The sequence below is a fragment of the Anser brachyrhynchus genome (assembly GCF_964034855.1).
Source record: "Anser brachyrhynchus genome assembly, chromosome: 24".
Classification (NCBI taxonomy): domain Eukaryota; kingdom Metazoa; phylum Chordata; class Aves; order Anseriformes; family Anatidae; genus Anser; species Anser brachyrhynchus.
Genome location: NC_137717.1, coordinates 681,604 through 699,853, shown reverse-complemented (window position 1 = coordinate 699,853; position 18,250 = coordinate 681,604). Strand labels below are relative to the sequence as shown.

Below are 18,250 nucleotides of genomic sequence, written 5' to 3'. Positions count from 1 at the left end.
GGGACACACCTCAGCGGGGCTGCCAAGCCCTGGTGCAAACCCCTTCCTTGGTTTGTGTCCGTGAGCAGCAGGACACCCCACAGCACAGCACCCCCCCCCCAGGCATCACAGCATGCACGGAAACCCACAGTCACCTGCACGGAAAAAGCCAACCCAGGCTGTCTTTGTAACTTATTTATTCATGAAGTGTGAGGTAATGAAGAAAGTGCTAAATCCGACCACAGTGTTAACTCTAACGGTTCTCAGCAGGTCAGCGGGACCCGGCGGGGCCGTCCCTGCCAGCACCCCAGGGTGCCCCCCCCCCATTGGGCACAGCCCAAAGCGCCACCGGGGATTTTAAGTGGCTGCTGGCCAGGGGGTGCTCACAAGGATGGGGGGAAACGAGGAAAAACCCCTGTTATTGCAAGAGGGTGGGTTGGAGAACTGCAAGGTGGGAACCAGCCTCTGCCAGGACTCGGCTCAAGGGTCCAGCAGGAATGAGCCCCTTCCTGATCTCCCTAAAGTGCAGCAGGACGGAGCCTTCCCCGACAGCAGGAGCCCCCCACCCCTCCACAAAAGTTTTTATATATATATAAAAAGCAAACTCTTTACCAATACTTCTCAAAAAGTGGTACAAAAATACAGTATAAAAACACAGCCTCCAGTATAAGACTCGCAGTTACAGCAGCAGGTTCTAGAACACAAAATCCAAGACAAGCTACTGCACGAAGTGGTAGGAAAGTGAGGTACGGTCCAGCCGAGCCACAGGGCTGCCACGAGCAAGGGGATCATGGCTGGGACGCTGCTCAGAGCGGGTCACATCCCACTGGGATCCTTCTGAACATGAGCTGGGACTCACCGAAGCGGATTGTGGTGCTTGGGGACATTTAGGCAGGGTGGGTGCCCGGAGCAGCTCCCAGCAGGGCTGTCAGCGGCCAACAGCTGGGGGCTGCCAGCGAGGTGGAAGAGCGGAGCCCCTGAATCAGAAAAGTCACTTGAGAAAGCTTCACTGGGAGACGTCTCCCAGCTCCCAGCAGGCAGCCACAGGCAGGGGGTGCCCCGGGAGGGCCCTACCTCCGCCAGCAGCGCTGCAGCCGCCCCACATGCGGCAGCCACCATGCGCTCCTGCCCCCAGGAGCGAGAGTTCGACAGCTAACCAAAAATCAAAAATGTGCAAATTGAGAGGGACGCGGGGTTGGTGCGAGGGCCGGGGTGGGGGCGGGTTCGTGCTAGTGCCCCTTGAGGTGAGCAATCTGTCTGAGCAGCTGGCTCTGCTGCAGCCGCAGCTGCCGCTTCTCGGCCGCCATCCTCCTCTCGGCACTGATGAGCGACTGCAGGTACTCGGAGGACTTGCTCAGGATCACCACTTTGGGCGTCTTGGGGCAGCTGGCCAGCCCGGGCACCTGGTCCCGCAGGGCCAGGAAGCGCGAGCGCAGGTCGTTGCGCCGCTTGCGCTCCAGGTAGTTGTGGTTTTTCCTCTTGGCCACGTCCTCGCTGTCGGAGCCGGGGCTGGTGCCGGCTTTCGGCAAGCTGGGCTCAGGCAGCGTGCTGGCAGGAGTCGACTCTGTGGTGCTGAGCAGCTCCTCCTCGTCCCGCCGGGGCGGCTCCGGCTGGGGGCAGGCGTCCGGCGGCGAGCGGGCGGCGTAGTTGTGCTGCTGCTGGTGGATGGAGATATGGAAGTGTTTCATGCAGGGGTCCAAGGGGTCGGCGCGCAGCGTGATGGTGACCGGCTGCCTCAGGCTGAGCGACTGCCTCTTCTCCACTGTCACCACATCGATCTCCTCGCCTTCTGCTCAGAAGGGACATGGCACAGAGAAGTCCCTGTGAGTTGGGAGCCCCTCGGGGGCTCCCCACAGCCCCGGATGCCCATCCCACTGCCATCCCACCAAGGTTTGGTGATGCTCTGCAAAACCACCCCACGACCTCCAGCAGGGATTGCACAGCTTAGATGCTCTTGCAGTGCCACCACACCGGAGGATTTCCCTGCACATCCGTGTGCCCAGAGCCCTGAACCCAGGCTGGGGCCTCACTTCTGCACCAGGAGCAACGCGTGCAAAGAAGCAACAGGCGAGAAGTGCCCCAGCCCACCTGCAGGAGGGAACAGCGGGATGCTGGGAGCTGGGGCTGGGCTCTAACCCCACGGAGCAGCCCAGTCTGAGGCTCTCCCGGCCCGTCGGGGCTGTGGATGCGGATGTGGGGCAGAGCCGCCCTTTGTTCCCCCGGCTCCTGCGACCCCCCGCTGCCCTCCCAAGCCGTGAGCCCCCTCACAGCCGGGGCCAAGCCCCCCGGGAGGCCAAGGGGGCCCTTGGGGAGGGGGCAGCGGCGAGACCCGAACACCCCCCGCACGCACCCGCCCCCCCCCCCCCCCCAAACTGTCCCCGCGCGGCCCCGCCACGTGCGCGCCCCCGTGCCCCCGTCTCCCATTAATAAAAGTCGGGCCGCGGGGCCCCGCCCCCGGGCGGCTCCCATTGGCTGCCCGGCGGTGCCGGCACCACCCCGCTGGCCGCCCATTGGCCCCCGCGCCCGCCCGTCGGCGGGCATTGTTCGCACGCTGTTGCTTTTTGTTCGGCGCCCACGTGGCGAGGCCGGGCCGGGACCCCCGGCCCCGGGACCCCCGCGGCCCCGGCCCCTGCCCCCGCCGGGCCGGGCTAAGCCTCTTAGTGCCGACCCGCTTACGGCCCGCGGGCCCCTAATGCCATTAGCGCCCGCCCCGCGCGGGGCGCCGCCGCCGGCAGATTTCTTAACGGGGTCACGGCACGGCGGGGCCGCGCTTCCCGGCGGCTAACGGGGGGGGGGGGGCGGAACAGGAGCGGTGCGCGGCCCCCCCGGCCGCGGGGGGGGTGTAGGAAGGTCAGGGTTGGGGGCCCCACACAGCCCCGGGGTGCCGCAGCCGTCGGGGATGTCCCGCCCACCCCGGAACCGCCCGCGCCTGCCTCGCCTTTTGGCCCGGGGGGGGGGCTGCGGCGGCCCCCACCGGCAGCAGAGCCCCTGCAGGGACGGGGAAAACATCCCCGGGCGAGCCGCGAACTCGCCCCTCGCCAGCCCGCCCGGCTCCCGCGGGGACGGCGAGCGGGGGCCGGGGGGAGCCACCTGCGGGGGGCACGGAGCCGTCGGGCGGGAGCCCCCGGGCGAGGGAGCGGCCAAAGGGCCCCTCGTCGGCGGAGCCGGGCCCGGGGCTCGCCCGGAGCCCCCCGAAGGCGCCGCCCCGCGGGAGGCCACGCGTGGGGGCCGGGGGAGCGCCGCGCCCCGCTCCTTACCGGAGTCGCTCTGGCCCTCGGATCCCGAGGATGCCGGGACCTTGCTCTCAGCCAGCGGGCAGAGGAAGACGGCGGCGGGATCCACGCACTCGCTCGCCGAGCTGCTGAAGCCCAAGTCCTGGGCGAAGGAGGGCTTGTGGGGGGCCGCCCTCTGCGGGCCCGGGGCCAGTTTCTCCGTCATGGCCTTCTCCAGGCGCTCCCGGGCCGAGAAGCCGCTCCACATGCAGTCCCGCAGGATGAAGGCGCTCAGGTTGCCGAAGATCGGTCCGGGGCCGAGCAGGTACTCGGGCTCCTCGGCGGCCGGGCCGTGCCGTGCCGGGCCACCCGGCCGCTCCTCCGCGCCCCCGCCCCCGCCTTTGTCGCCGGGGGCGCCCAGGGGCGAGCGGGGGGGCGTGGGGACGAGCTCGAACTTCTTCCAGATGTCCTCGCTGGGCGCCGTGGAGCGGTGGAAATCCTCCCCGGCGTCGTGGTCGTAGAAGTAGTGCGGGGACGGGTCCCGCTCCATCTCGGCATGGGGGGGGGGCGGCGGGGGCAGAGCCGGGGGCGGAACGGGGGCACCCCCGGGGCACCCCCAGCCCAGCTCAGGCCGGGGGCTGCCCCCGCACCCAGCTCGCCCGGCGCTGCGGGTGGCGGCGCCGGCAGCGGGCACCGAGCCGGGACGGCGGGGCATTGTTCCCCCCCTCTCTTATAGCCTGTCTGCGGCCGGCGGCCCCGCCCCGCGCCCAATCGCCGCTCCTAGATTTGCATAAGGGGCGTGGCCCCGCCGCCCGCCCCGCCCCCCCGCGGCCGTGCCTCAGTTTCCCCGGGCGCGGAGCGCGGCGGAGCCCCCGGTGCGGCGGGGCCGGGCGCAGCTCGTTGGGGCGTCCGATTCCTGCCCTCGACGCAAATTCGCACGTTCCCGACCAAAGCGCGGCGCGGGGTGTGAGAATGGAGCGGCGCCGGAGAGCATCACCGCGAGCCGCGGGGCTCCTGCGCCCCGTGAACCCCCCCCGGGGGTCTGAGCTGCACCGGGCGGGCTGCGGGGCGCTGGGGGGGCCGGGGCTGTCCCGCTGCGTGCAGCACCCCTCCCAGCCCCGGGAGAGGTCGGGGTTTGGGGAGCCCCTCGCAAGCGCTGCGGAGCTGGGATCCCTGCAGGGAACGTCGGGGCTGGGGGCAGCCGGGCCGAGGTGGGGGCGTGCAGCCCTGCCACCAAACCGGAGCTGGGGACAAGTCGTGGGAGGCTTCGCCCGCTGCCGGACAGCCCCGGGTGCCCCTTCCTGCCCACCTCGTACCTGCGCAGGCTGAGCCGGGAGCTTCACCACCAGCTCCCACAGAGAGGAGGCCAAAATAAAGAGGGGGGGGGGAGCCGGGAATGCCAGAAAACCGTCACTGAGAGACACAGAGATCAGCTCTCCACTTGTGCCTGAGGGACGTGGTGCGGGCACAGAGGCAGGGCTGGGCACCGTCTGCCTCCTGGGAATGTCCCCACCGGCAGGAGCGGGGCACAGAGCTGCCCCCAGCGGGCTGGGAGCCAGGGGCGGCACGGGGCGCAGCAGAGCCTTCCCCACGCGCAGCTCCCCCACTTTGTGCCTCTCCACCACCGAAGTCGTTCTAGAAAGGGCAATGAGCACCATGAAACGACTGCAGCCTCGTCACGCGGGTGTCACTGCACAGCCCGCGATGAGCAGCTCCCCCCAGCAGCATGCACTACCCCACCGCCCCGTGTCCCCGCAGCGTTCCAGCCCCGCTGGACCCAACCCCACAGCCCAGGCAGGGGGCGGCTGGCAGTGCCCTGCTCAGCACCTTCCCTTTGGGTGCTCTGCACCCAGGGGTGTCAGGGCTGCAGGATCGGTCCCGGCCAGCAGCGCTAGGAGCCGTGGGGCTGGGGACATGTCCCTGGCTGCATCCCTGACTCCACAGGGAGCCATCGCCCCTGTCCAGGACCAGCATGGACCAGTGAGGCCAGCCCAAGTGCGGCCCCGCGTTGTCCTGCACAGCCCAGCACAGCCCAGCACAGCCCAGCGCAGCCCAGTGCAGCCCAGAACAGACCGCCACAGCTCAGCGCTGCCCAGAATAGACCAGAATGGTCCAGCACAGGTCGGCATCAGCCAGTGCAGCCCAGCCCAGCCCCACATGGACCTCCCCATCCCTCCCCATCCCATCCCGTCCCGTCCCGTCCCGTCCCGCCCGGCCCCGCGGGGCTCAGCAGCCGCCAGCGGCGGGCGCCGGGCGCCACCTGCCGGGCTCGGGGCTCGGCTCCAGCGCCCAGCGCCCAGCTCCAGCTCCCCGTGCCCGCTGCCAGCTCCCAGAGCCCAGCTCCAGCTCCCCGTGCCCGCTGCCAGCTCCCAGAGCCCAGCTCCAGCTCCCCGTGCCCAGCTCCAGCTCCCAGAGCCCAGCTCCAGGGGGGCTCCCAGCAGGGGGGTGCTGAGCCTGGCAGGAGAGGGCTGGCAGAGGGAGAGACCCCACACGCTGTGCTATGGGGTCCCTGTGACGGACCCAGCACCCCACATGCCCTCCCACCCATGCAGAGCAGCCCTGAGCATCCCGATCCCACCCGCAGGACCCACACAGCCCCGGGGAGCCAGGGCCGGTGCTCTCAGCCAGGCTCCTCCTGCTCCCGTGCTCCCCCAGCCGCTCGCCCTCCCAAGGGAGCGCAGGTGAAGCCCCCTGTTTCTCTCCCAAACACATCTCCTTCAGCAGGCGCTGAGCTGCCAGGGGGCTGCAGAGGCTCCGCCTGCCCCTGCACCACTGGGGTGAGCGGGGGACGGGGGCTCAGGGCTGGGGACACAGCCGGTGCTGCCCAGAGGCACCAGCAAGGCTCCTCCGTCCTACAGCTCACGGCTACGTCTCCTTCCCCCTCCTGTCTCCTTCCCCCTCCCCGGTGGCCTCGGGACCTCTCCAGGTTTTCCCAGGGTGCGGCAGGAGCTCGCCCCAGCTTCAAGGAGCTCCGGATGCTTTGAGGGTGCAGAAGCACCGCTGGAGAGGGGCTGGAGGGGCCACGCAGCCCTTTGGGCCCGGCCTCACCAGGTGCTCTGCAAACACGACCCGAGAGCCTCTCGTGGCGCCCGCCCTGTGCCGGCTGTGCAAACAGGGGCGGGCGGGTGGGCGGGTGCCCCGGGGCACCCAGCAGGGCCGGGAGCTGCCATGGGCTGTGCAGGCTTCTCGCCGCGCTGCCCTGGTCGCAGGGGCTGGCACGGCTCCGCGGGAGCTGCTGTAGCCCAGCCAGCAGCTGGCACAGCTCCAGCGTGCGACACGAGGCAGTTCCCAGGTCTCCAGTGCCCTTTGGATCCCCGCTGACAGCAGGGCTGGACTTTGAAGCTCTGGACACAAGCGTTTCCCCACGGGGCACCCCAATGGGCACCCTGAGCTCCGGGCTCTGCCTCTGGCCAGCCCCATCCTGAAGTGGCCTTTGAGGTACCCTGCCATCCCCATGGGGCTCCCAGGTCCCCAGGGACAGCGAGGCTGTGAACCCCCCTGCCAATGTGCACCCCCAGCCCCCTCCTGTCCCCCCAGAGTTGCGACATGCTCCCTGGGTCCCGCGGGAGAGATTTGGGCAGCGCAGGACGAGAGCTGCGTGCTGCCCTGCAACGCATCCCCTTTGTCCCCGTGGCCGTGGGGCCTGGCCGGACCCTTGCGAAACGCCTGCCCGAGGCCCGCGGGGTGCAGGAGCACCACAAAACACAGCCTATGAAACACGGCCCGGCTGCGTGGGGCCAGCGCTCAGAGCTCCGGGGAGCTGGGGCTGGGGGCACGGCAACGCGCCCTGAATCCTGCAGGCAGCAAAGTCCAGCGAGCAGGGAGGGTAACACGTCCTCAGCTGTGGCCCTGGTACCTCTTCGCCCCCTCCCCCGGACAGATTGTGCCTGCAGCACCCCCTGCCCCACACCAAGAGGTGCCCGGAGCTCGGGGGGTGCCCTGCAGCTTGGCTGGGCTGTGCCCAAGCAGGGGAGCGGTGCCGCCGCCAGCAGCAGCCTGTGCCCCCCGAGTGGCTCCAGGCTTGCTGCCGTCTGTCCCCAGCCGCCCTCCCCATCCCCTGTCCTGTCCCATCCCTGTCTGGTTTCGGGTGTGCTCACACTTGCTCAGCCTGGCTCTGAGCCGTGCCAGACGCGTGACACACGCAGGCAGGGCGGCAGGCGCGGTGGCAGAGCCATCACCTGGCAGAGCAGCCCCTGTCCCCATCCCCATCCCCATCCCCGTCCCCGTCCCCGTCCCTGTCCCTGTCCCTGCTGCAGTCACATTCCTTGGGGCTGGCCCTCAGCAGCTCCTTTATTGTTGTGAGGATCCCCCGGAGCATCTGCCGGGGAGAAGGTTCAACGTCCCCCCTCCCAGATATTGTGCAGGAGAAAATCCTCCTAATCCCAGGAAATCCTGGTCTTTCTGCCTCTCCTGCTTCAGACGTGAGGCAGGGCTGCGCCTACCTGGCAATCTCCGGCACAAAAGGGCCGCTCATTGTTCTCCCAAAGCCTGCGCCTGCCCAGGAGGCAGCTCCGGCGCTTTGCTCAAGGACAGCAATGCTGAAAGAGTCGGGAGTGCTCGGTCCCTCCAGGTGCCCTGTGAGTGCCCTGTGAGTGCCCTGTGCTCCCCCAAAAGGCACTGTGGTGAGGGAAACTGAGGCATGGAGCAGAGCCCTGCAGATCCTGGCTGTTCACCCACCCGCAGCAGATCCCTGCTTACACACGGCTGGGGAGCGGAGCACCCCGGGGTACCCAACCCTGGGCTTCGGGGCAGGGACACCCGCCTGGGTGCCCCCAGCGGCTGCAGCAGCACTGCCCAGGGGTGCAGGCGCGTGTCCAGGGCCCCCTGCCCCACACAGCACCCAGCCGCCCGCAGCAGCGGCTCCCAGCCCGGCCCCAGGCGTGGATCAGGCGATGGTGTCGGGTGCTGTGCTGGGTGCCACGCTGGGTGTCACACTGGGTGCTGCTCTGGGTGCCACGCTCGGTGTCATGCCAGGTGTCACGCTGGCTCCGCTGTGTGGCCCCATCCCATGGCGCGGCTCGGCGCGATCTTTGGACCCGGATGGCCTGAGCAGAGCAGGGCTGGCGGCTGCCACGGGGGTGGCACGGCGCTGGTGCTTTGGTTTTGTTGGAAGGGGCCATCAAAGGTCAAGTCCGAGCTCCTGCCCTCGGCCTTCCCCTACCTCGGGCAGCCCAAAGCCACGGCCCCACCGCCCTGCGAGTGCCATGGTGCGGGAGCAGCCCCAGCCCCGGCCCCCCAGCAGCTGTGGGATGCCGCAGCACCCCGGGGCTCCTTCTGGTGCCTGCTGCTGGTACCTCTGCGTCTTTCATCACCAGAGCTGCTTTTGGAGCCTTCAGTGTCTGAAAGTGTTTTAAACAAACAAACCACAGACACCAAGTTCCTCACAGCCAGGTGATTCCAGGAACTGGGATTTTAAGAGGATTAACTTTGGGCTTCATGGCAAAATCGGGGTCCAGGGACACGCTCGCTGGTTTGGGAGAAGGGCACCGGGCGTTGAAGTGCACACGTCTGCACGGGGGCTTCGTTCCGGTGCTTCTGGAGCACCCCGATAACACCATTTCCCCTCTTGTTTTTCCCCGGTTTCCTTACAAAACGCCGAATTTGGAGCAATTCGAGCTGGAAGGGGCTTCCGAGGGGCGCGTCGTGCAACCCCTGCAGGGGAAGGGGACAGAGGGGGGGGACGGGGGCTGGGCGGGGGGAGGCAGGAGGAGGGGGCCGGGGGCTGGAGGAGGCAGCAGCAGGCAGGAGGCAGCAGGAGGAGGAGGAGGCAGGAGGAGGAGGAGGCGGGAGGCAGGAGGAGGAGGAGGAGGAGGCAGGCCCGGGGGCGGTGGCACGGCCGGGGCGGGGCGCTCCCGGTACAAGCCGGCCGGGCGGCGGGGCCGGGCCCCATTCATCGCGCTCGGCATGGCCGGGGGCGGCGGCGCGGAGCGGGCCGGGGTCGCGGTGGCCGCCGCGGGGCTCCTGCCGCCCGCCCGCCGCCAGCCCCGCCGCAGGGTGAGCTCCTTCCCCCGGCCCCCTCCCGGGGCCGCCCCGCTCCGACCCGACCCGGGCCGGCGGCCCCGCGGCTCCCTTCCCTTTCCCCTTCCCTTTCCCCTTCCCCTGCCCCTTCCCCTTCCCCTCCCCGCTGACGCCCCGCCGCGTTGCAGGAGGGCCGGGAGCGGCTGTCGGTGTGCAGCAAGCTGTGCTACGCCGTCGGCGGGGCCCCCTACCAGACCACGGGCTGCGCGCTCGGCTTCTTCCTGCAGATCTACCTCCTGGACGTGGCGCAGGTACGGGGGGGCGGCGGGGGCCGGGGGCTGCGGCGGGCTGGGGGCGAGCGGTCCCGGTCCCGGCTCCGCCAGCGGCCGCCCCGTGCCTCGGTTTCCCCGGGCCGGGGCCGGGACGCGGCCCCCGGGGCGCTGCGGGACCGGCGGGGGGAGCCCCGGGAGCGCCCCCGGGAGCCCCGGTGCCGGCCGCCGGGACCCGCCGTGGGGCCGCGGGAGCGGGGAGGGCCCACGCCGGTGCCCCCGGCCCCGCTGGGAGAGGGACGGAGGCCCCGGGACCTGACCCTGCTCCCCAACGGCCACCGGGCCCCGCGGGGGGGCGGCCGGGGGGATCTCGGAGCTCGGCGGGAGCAGCCGGGGGGCCCTGCCCTCACGCAGGAACTTGTCCCTGCAGCTGGACCCCTTCTATGCCTCCATCATCCTGTTCGTGGGGCGAGCCTGGGACGCCATCACGGACCCCTTGGTGGGCTTCTTCATCAGCAAAACCCCGTGGACCCGCTTCGGCCGCCTCATGCCCTGGTAAGAGCCGCCGGCAGCGCCCGCTGCCCCTGCCCAACGCCACGAGGTCCGTGGGGCAGCCCGTGCCCACAGCCCCCTCGCCCCGGTGGGGGGCCAAGTGCCCCACAAAGCCTGGGGTGCTGCCAGCAGTGGGGGGTTGCTGTGCACTGTTATTCCCCCCGGCCCTGTATGAGCTGTGCTGGGCTTTCCTCTGCTCTGCTCCGCCTGGAGCCGCTCTGGCCCCCAAGAGCTGCCCCGGTGCCGCGCTCGGGCACTGGGCTTGGCTCACGTGGCAGCCGCCAGCCCCTGCCCGGTGGCAGGGACACGTTGCCAGCAGTGCAGGTGGCATTGTGGCCGTGGGGAGGAGGGATGGGGGTGAGTGTGCCGACGTGGGGTGCTGGGGCACCAGCTGATGGTCACGAGGACGTGGCTCCAGCAGGAACAGCAGCTGTCCGGCCCCGTGCCTGCACATGGGTGCTCCCACCGCCGCTGGGAGCGAACAGGGGGCTAAGGGGGGGTCAGAGCGGCTGGGGGTGTTCACAGAGTCCCAAAGGGATTGTGCGTGGGACGAGGCAGGACATCCCCGAACACCTGCCCTGTGCGGGGCAGCGAGCGTTGCGGTCCCCAGGAAAAGGGCTGCAGGGCACTAACGCCCGAGTGCGGACCCGTCGGCCTGTCCCACGCCGAAATAACGCCCGCGGGATTGCTGAGATACAGTGCAGCGAAGGGGGCGGGCACGGGGGGTGCAATTAGAGCCCTTACCCCCGCAGATTATACCCTCTGCTTCCAGGGCTCCCAGGAATAGCTCCGGGCAGCGGTGCCGGCTGTTGTTCAAGGCAGGCTGCACGCATGGCCCGAAATAGCTTCCCTCCAGCCGCACGGGCGGTGGGGTCTGGGGCCGGAGATTAGCGTGAGGCTGGGCGTGCTGGCAGGGCGCGCAGGATAGCCACGCTCGCCACGGCTCTGCGCTCCCTAATCTCAAGGAGGGGGTGGGGACGGAGCTGCCGCATTCCTCCAAACGGCTCTCGCCTCGTTAAAATTAGCCAGAGCCTTCCTCCATCGGGCACCGGGGCCCCTCGGCAGTGCTGGGCGAGGAGCGTGCAGGTGGTGGTCGTGGCTCGGGGTGAGCAGCTGAGGCCGACCTGGATGGGGCTGAGCTGCCCCAGCCAGGCGGGGTTGGGGTCCCCCAGCCACGTGGGGACGGGGCCGCCCCGGCTGCAGCCCTGCCTCAGTTTCCCTGTGTATGAACCCAGGAGCGTGGCACTGCGGGATGTGGCTGTGTGATGGCCTCGGAGGCTGCTGCCTGTCCCCGAACCCTCGGTGTGACCCGGTGCGGGTTTGCTGCCCGACGTCCTGCTGGGCTGCGAAGCGCCTGCCCGGTGAGGCTGAGCCCCAGCCGGGTGCTGGTGGCTCTGTCTCAAGGCATGGGGCTGCTCAAGATGGAGAGTGAGCTTAGATCGCCTCCCTGCCCTCCAGCTTTCTTTAGAAGCTCTTTTTCATCACGTTTCCTTCCGGCAGCTCATCCGCTGGCTGTGCCCTCCCCTGCCGCACTCCCGGAGCCTTTTCCCGCTCCCCGACCCCCCCGGGCTTCCTGGTGACCAAACTTTCCCCTGACGTGGACGTGACCTCAGAGTTCCCACTCGGCTCTGACCCCCCTGCTCCGGGCAGAGCCCGTTTACAAACGGTTAAGCTCCAGGAAGGGGCGTGCGAGCGGCACAAAGGAACACGCCATCGCGCCGCGGCCAATGAGCGGGCGAACGCACAGGGGCTGCCTCCTCCGAGCCGCTTAACCGCCGTGCCCGGCCAGGGGTAACTCGCAGTCACTCGCCCCCGCGCCTGCCGGGGCTCAGCCGGGGCTCAGCACCCTCGTCCCGGCGCTGGGGGCGCGCCAGGAGGTCCCGTGGGGGCTCGCACACCCGTGCGCGCGCTGGCACCGTGGCAGGCGTGACGTGGTTCCCGCGTGCGGGGCCGCGGTGACTCACGGAGAGCTTCCCCAGCTCCACGTCTGCGCGGGAGAGGAGTGGCTGGGGCTGCTTCGCCCCTGTCCTCCCCCCCCGGGGTGACGTGCGTGCGGAAAAATGTGCATGTGTTGGGTCCTGTTGGGTCCTGTGCGGCGCGACTGCCTGCTCTCCATCCATGGAGATTTGGTTTTGCACCCCCCCCCCTGCAGCTTTAAATTTAAATTTTGCGTCCTGTACGTCAGCAGGGTGGAAAGATCTCCCTGTACCCTCGCTGCAGAGCAGCTGAGGGAGAGCCCTGACCTTGTGCAGCCCTGTCCCGCATCTGGTTCTGCTGGCTTAATTCTTGGACACAGCCTCCGTTCAGCACTTTGTGGGGCACAGCGTGCCTGCAAATCCGCGAGCAAAACCAGCCTCCTAAACCGATCTGGACGCGGCCTCAAGCCTTGGCTTCAGTTCCTCAGTAGGAGGAATTCCTCCCACCCCAGCACCAGGGGACCCGGCTGCTTTCCCCGAGCCTTTCCCATCGGGGCAGCAGTGGGACGAGGGCTGCGGGGTGCTCCGGGCGGCTTCCTGCTGCCGTCCCCCCGCTGGCTGCCCCTCCAGGGCTGCCAAAAGCCCGGTGCTTGAGCAATCCCCTCCGAGCCCCAGTCGCACTTTGTGCCCCGTGTCCCCGAGCACGCAGGGCTGGAGGCAGGAGGGGAGGCAGCCTGCCTGCTGCTGGCCGGGCTCGCCGCAGCCCTGCCGGGGGACTGGGGTGACGCGGGGATGAGGGCTCAGGGCCGGCAGCCGCGCGGTGCCTGGCCGCTCCCCAGCCCTGCCGGCAGCAGGGAGGCGATTCCGTCCCGCTGAGCACGCGGTGGTGCTGCCTGCGGGGAGGGCCGGGGCCAGGCTGGAAGCCGAGGGCAGGAGCACGCTGATCCCTTCCACTGAGGCGGGGACGGCTGCCCTGGCAGAAACAGCTCTTCCCTGGAAGTCTGAGTCAGCCCTTTCCCCTCCCAGCCCGTGAGACCCCAGATGCTGCCTGCAGCCGGGGCTGCGTCACCCCCGTGGCACCCGCACCCACCTCCTACCGTGGGTTAGAGCCGGGGGACCCGCCTGAGGCAGCTCGGGGACCCCCAAAATCAGGTGCCCGAGCCCCACTGTCGGTGCGGCAGCAGGGGGAGCTGGGCCGGTGGGTTGGCCGCGAGCTCGTGAGGCTGACGCTGTGTCCTCCCCAAGGATCATCTTTTCCACGCCGTTTGCTGTCATCTCCTACTTCCTCATCTGGTTCGTGCCGGACATCTCCAGGGGCCAGGTGATGTGGTACCTCGTCTTCTACTGCCTCTTCCAGACCCTCGTGACGGTGAGTTGGGCTCTGCGCCTGCCGGAGCGGACGGGGCACGCAGCGGACACCCCCTGCCCCCCTGAGCCGCGCGGTACCCCCCGGTCCTGCCCTAAGCCAGTTCTCCCCGTGCCGCTGCAGTGCTTCCACGTGCCCTACTCGGCGCTGACCATGTTCATCAGCAGGGAGCAGAGCGAGCGGGACTCGGCCACCGCTTACCGTAAGCATTTCCTTCCCTTCCTCGCCGTGTCCGGGGGGCAGCTGCTGGGGGCTGTCCTCGTCCAGGAGCTGGCAGGGCTCACCTATCGCACCCTGAGACCCTGAGGTCTGGGGGGACCATCATCATCCAGGGCTGGTCCCAGCCCTCCCCGCTCCCCTGTCCCAGCTCCCCCCGCAGTGGGGGGGTCCCGCTCGCAGCCGAGTGCCCGGAGCAGGGGACGGCAGCCCCGAGCCCCTGAGACTTTCCTGCTGCTCTGCCCCGTAGCAGAGGGGGAGCTGTGGCCAGGCCCTGGCACGCTTCACCTCCCTGCCTCAGTTTCCCAGCAGCTGCTCTCCCTCCCTGCACACGCGGGGCCTTTCCCTCAGGTTTGGATGGAGCTGCAGGAGCGCTGTGCTGGCTCGGCCCCGCTGGCACGGGGCAGCGAATGGGGGGAGGTGGGGGGGCAACCGGGGGAGCTCGGAGCCCTGTGCTCAGTCCCGCTGCCTCCCCCCAGGCATGACGGTGGAAGTGCTGGGCACCGTGCTGGGCACCGCCATCCAGGGCCAGATCGTGGGCAAGGTGGTCACCCCCTGCATCCAGAGCCCCCTCTTCGTCAGTGAGAGCAACGCCTCGGCCTCCATGGGGGACGTGAACATGACGCACTACACCGGGTCGCTGACGGACATGGTGAGCCCAGGGGCCTCGCTGGGCCCTGCCGTGCTCCCGGGCAGCGCTGGCTGCCGGGACGAGCCCTCCCTCCTCCCTCACCGCTCCCCTTCTTGCGCAGAGGAACGCCTACATGGTCGCCGCGGGGGTCATCGGGGCGCTCTACATCCTCTGCGCCGTCATCCTGTCGGTGGGCGTGCGGGAGAAGAGAGGTGAGGCTGGAGGGGTGCGGAGGTGCACGGGGCTCCTGGAGGAAGGCTGCTGCACTAACCCGGCAAGAGAAGCAGAACCTGGAGCCTCTGGAGCCTCTCATCCAGGGTCCCTCGGCCCCGGGACGGGGGGGGACAGGCAGCGCAGAGGTCTAGGCAGGAGACCTGGGGAAGGCTCTGCAGAGTAGCAGCGCTGCTGGCAGGAGCTCAGAGCATCCCCAGCGTGTTCCAGCACAGCCCCGAGGACTTAGCTCTCTGTGCTGGCAGATAAACATTATCTTGCACAGCTTCAGCTGGCCAAGGTCGCTGGTGCCAACTGGGGCATCCCCGAGTGAGGTGGTGTCCAAAGTCCGGAACGTTGTCCTGCCGTGCCTCTGCTCTGCGCCCGGCGCTGCTTGTCCTGGGCAAATCAGCCGGGCCACCCACGTCCCCCTGGGGCTGAGGGACCCTGCGTGAGGGCAGGGGGTCCTTTCCCACATTGCTGGGAACTCAGCCACGTGGGGTGCTCTGCAGCAGGCTTGGGGTGCTGCCCCCCGTGCACCCCAGGGTGCTGTGCCCGTGGGTCTAACGGTGGCTTGCTCCGCTCCCCAGAGTCCTCCGAGCTGCAGTCGGACGAGCCCGTCTCCTTCTTCCGGGGGCTGAAGCTGGTGATGAACCATGGTGCCTACATCAAGCTCATCACCGGCTTCCTCTTCACCTCGCTGGCCTTCATGGTGAGCGCCGCGGGGCTGCAGGGGCCGGGGGAGCCCGGTGGGCCGGGGACGTGGGGGGGGAATGGCTGCTGGGCTCTGCTCGGGGCCGCGGGGGCCTCCCCCTGACCGCTGTGCGCCTCCTTTGCAGCTGCTGGAGGGCAACTTCGCCCTCTTCTGCACCTACACCCTGGGCTTCCGCAACGAGTTCCAGAACATTCTCCTGGTCATCATGGTGCGTACGGCACGGGCAGGGAGGCTGGGGGCTGCGGGGACAGTGACGAAGGTCCCCCGGGAGCAGGGGAGGGAGAAGGAGCCGCCGAGTGTCCTGCGAAGGCCGGGCTGGCTGGCAGGAACAGCAACGCCTTTGTTCCCACATAAAGGCGGCCAGAGATGGGGAGAACAGGAGCCATGGGGGCCTTTTGTCCGAATTTGGCCACTTATCTCCCTTCCCCCCCTGAGAAAAGGAGCTCGGTGCTGGCTGCCAGGATGGGGCACAGCAGCTCCTCGGGAGCCCTTTCCACCCTCCCGGCCCTGTGGGGTGGGGAGGTGCGAAGTGCCAGAGCCCTGCAGGACCTGGCTCCTGGCCACGCCGTGCACGCAGCAGTGGCCGGATCAGGCCCCTTCCCACGCCCGGGATCGGCCGAGCCCTTGCCCGTCCCTGTGGGCCAGTGCTGGCCTTGCGCCCGTGCCAATCCCCGGCTCTCCTTCCCCTGAATGGGGCAGGCGAGGGATGGGGTGAGCACGGAGCAGATGGTGCGGCCACGTGCCAGCACCCGGAAACCCCGGGCGCTGGGCGAGGGGCCACTGGGGGGGTAGCCAGGCCAGCGGGTGACCCCATGGCCCCTCTTCCTGTAGCTCTCGGCCACCTTGACCATCCCCTTCTGGCAGTGGTTCCTCACCCGCTTTGGGAAGAAGACTGCTGTCTACGTGGGCATCTCGGTGAGTGGGCGCCCTCCAGTGCGGCTGCGGCCTCTCCCCGTGGGCGAGCAGCGCTGGGTCCCTCCCAGGGGAGGGATCAGAGCTGGGCAGAGGCTGCGGCCACCCCGTCCCAGTGCCTGTCCCTTGTCCTGTGCTGTCACGGATGGGGCTGAGGCTGGTGGAGGTGGCTGCGGGGCTCTGGCAGCACCGCTGCTCCCCGGCCGTGCCTGGGCCGGGTGCCGTGGAGGCCAACCTGGGTTCTGTCCCCCCTGCAGTCTGCCATCCCCTTCCTCATCGTGGTGGTTGTCCTGGACAGTAACCTCATCGTCACCTACATCGTGGCCGTGGCGGCCGGGATCAGTGTGGCGGCCACCTTCCTCCTGCCCTGGTGAGCGCGGGTCCTGGTGCCGCCCTGTGCCAGGAGCAGGGCAGGGTGCTCCCCAGTCCTCGGGGGGATTTGGGGATGGTTTCAGCCCCAGCGGGGATATCTTGGAGGGAGATGCTCCCAGCAGGGACGGGAGGTGCGCTGTGCTCACCACCCCGCTCTCTGCACAGGTCCATGCTCCCAGATGTCATAGACGACTTCAAGCTGCAGCACCCCGACTCCCGCGGCCACGAAGCCATCTTCTTCTCCTTCTACGTCTTCTTCACCAAGTTCACCTCGGGGGTCTCCCTGGGCATCTCCACGCTCAGCCTAGAGTGAGTTCTTGTGCCGAGGGGCAGGGAGGCCGGTCTCGTGCCCCCACCCAGGGGTCCCCGCTCCCCGAGGGGGGGTGTGTGTGTGTGTGTGTGTCGGGGGTGTTTAAATCCCACGGAGCTCCCTGCAGGGAGCAGGCTGCCTCCTGCAAGCCCTGCCTTCTGCCTGAAGGCCCCTTTGTGCACAGCTTCGCAGGGTACCAGACCCGGGGCTGCTCCCAGCCCAACGAGGTGAACTTCACCCTGAAGATGCTGGTGTCGGCTGTGCCCGTGGGCCTGATCCTGCTGGGCCTGCTCCTCTTCAAGCTGTACCCCATCGACGAGGAGAAGCGGAGGGAAAACAAGAAAGCCCTGCAGGACCTGAGGTGAGCGGCAGCTTTGGGACCGGGCCCGCACGGGGCGTGTGGGGGCAGGATCAGGCCCAGACCGGTCGGGAATCCTCCGGGAGCCGTGGGCGGCAGGGTGAGCAGGGCTGCCTCTTCCAATCCTGGCCTCCAAAGAGGTGGCGTGAAGGGCTCGGATCAGCGGGCCGCCCGCCCCCCTCGCTAAAGGACTGCACGGGACCATGACCGTGAGGCAGCAGCAGGCCTTGCTTCACGCCCCCTTCCCTACGCTTTCTCCCCAGGGAGGAGAGCAACAGCAGCTCCGAGTCGGACAACACAGAGCTGGCCAGCATCGTGTGACGGGGCTGGGCCGCCGCTGGAGCCACGCGGGGCACCCGCACCCCCACCAGCTCTGCGCCCGTCTGGGCCCAGACCCGCAGAGCGCCGGTAGTGTACATTACACAGTGACCCCGGGGGGCTCCCCTGCCGCCACGGGACGGTGCTGGTCCCACGGAACGGTGCTGGTCCCGGGGGCACGGAGCGGGGCCTGCGGCCGGGGGATGGTTGGTGTACATTACACTGTCGGTGTGACCGCGCCGAGGACGTGGGCTCACCTCTGCTGTCTGTACATATGACACTAATTTAGAAAACTGTGCTTTTGTTTTTTTTTATGGAGCTTAATTAACTTAATGATGTAAATATTAAACTGTTTCCTATTTGTATATGTCTGTGCAGAAACTGAACTCGAGGGGCTATTAATATTGATTTACATAAAAGGGGGGGGAAGGCCACAGTCCTGCTGCGGGGAATTGTTTGGCTGTTTTTCCAGGGATGTCAGCCCGACCTGGGTCCCTGTGCGGGGATGGGGCCGGCCGCCCCCAGCCCAAGGCCCGGGAACGCCGTGATCGGGGCCGGAGGCTGTGCCCTGCAGCCCCTTGCCCCCCTGCGGCTCCTTGCGTGGTGCCTGGCTGCAGCAGCCCAACAAAGGCCCTATTATTTTCCCTCTTTCAAGAGGGAAGGGGGGCGGAGGGAGGAATGACATGAAAGTGCTGGCTGCGGGGACTGGGAACCTGGGGCTGGAAGCAGCTGGGGAGCGGGGAGCAGGGCCTGCGGGTGACACCCAACACTTCCTCCCCGGGCACTGATCTTTGTGGGTATTTATACCTTGCTCTCACATTCCCCTCTCCCAAGCAGAAATCCCAGCCCTGCCCTGCCCTCAGCGGGGCTCTGTGCTCCTCCAGCAGCAGGGGCAGGGAAGGGCGCAGCAGGGCTGGGCGAGGGCGGCTCTGCCCTGTCCCCACGGCACGGCGCTG

The 18,250-nt window shown here is 68.8% G+C and overlaps 2 protein-coding genes across 2 annotated transcripts; one reads left to right on the top strand and one right to left on the bottom strand.

Moving 5' to 3' along the window:
* Nucleotides 1–1,072: 1,072 nt before the first annotated feature.
* On the bottom strand, nucleotides 1,073–3,908 carry MYCL (MYCL proto-oncogene, bHLH transcription factor). Its single transcript, XM_080567006.1, has 2 exons — nucleotides 3,237–3,908; nucleotides 1,073–1,768 (listed from the first exon to the last, which is right to left on the bottom strand). The coding sequence occupies exons 1-2, from the start codon at nucleotides 3,904–3,906 to the stop codon at nucleotides 1,209–1,211; spliced, it is 1,230 nt and encodes a 409-aa protein (XP_080423132.1). The 5' UTR covers nucleotides 3,907–3,908; the 3' UTR covers nucleotides 1,073–1,208.
* Nucleotides 3,909–9,028: 5,120 nt separating this feature from the next.
* MFSD2A (MFSD2 lysolipid transporter A, lysophospholipid) lies at nucleotides 9,029–17,657 on the top strand. Its single transcript, XM_080567002.1, has 14 exons — nucleotides 9,029–9,185; nucleotides 9,338–9,460; nucleotides 9,849–9,973; nucleotides 13,132–13,255; nucleotides 13,376–13,454; nucleotides 13,948–14,120; nucleotides 14,221–14,311; nucleotides 14,900–15,021; nucleotides 15,149–15,232; nucleotides 15,856–15,939; nucleotides 16,194–16,306; nucleotides 16,474–16,617; nucleotides 16,803–16,979; nucleotides 17,240–17,657. Exons 1-14 carry the CDS (start codon nucleotides 9,096–9,098, stop codon nucleotides 17,295–17,297), a joined length of 1,587 nt encoding a protein of 528 aa, XP_080423128.1. The 5' UTR covers nucleotides 9,029–9,095; the 3' UTR covers nucleotides 17,298–17,657.
* The last annotated feature ends 593 nt before the right edge of the window (nucleotides 17,658–18,250 follow it).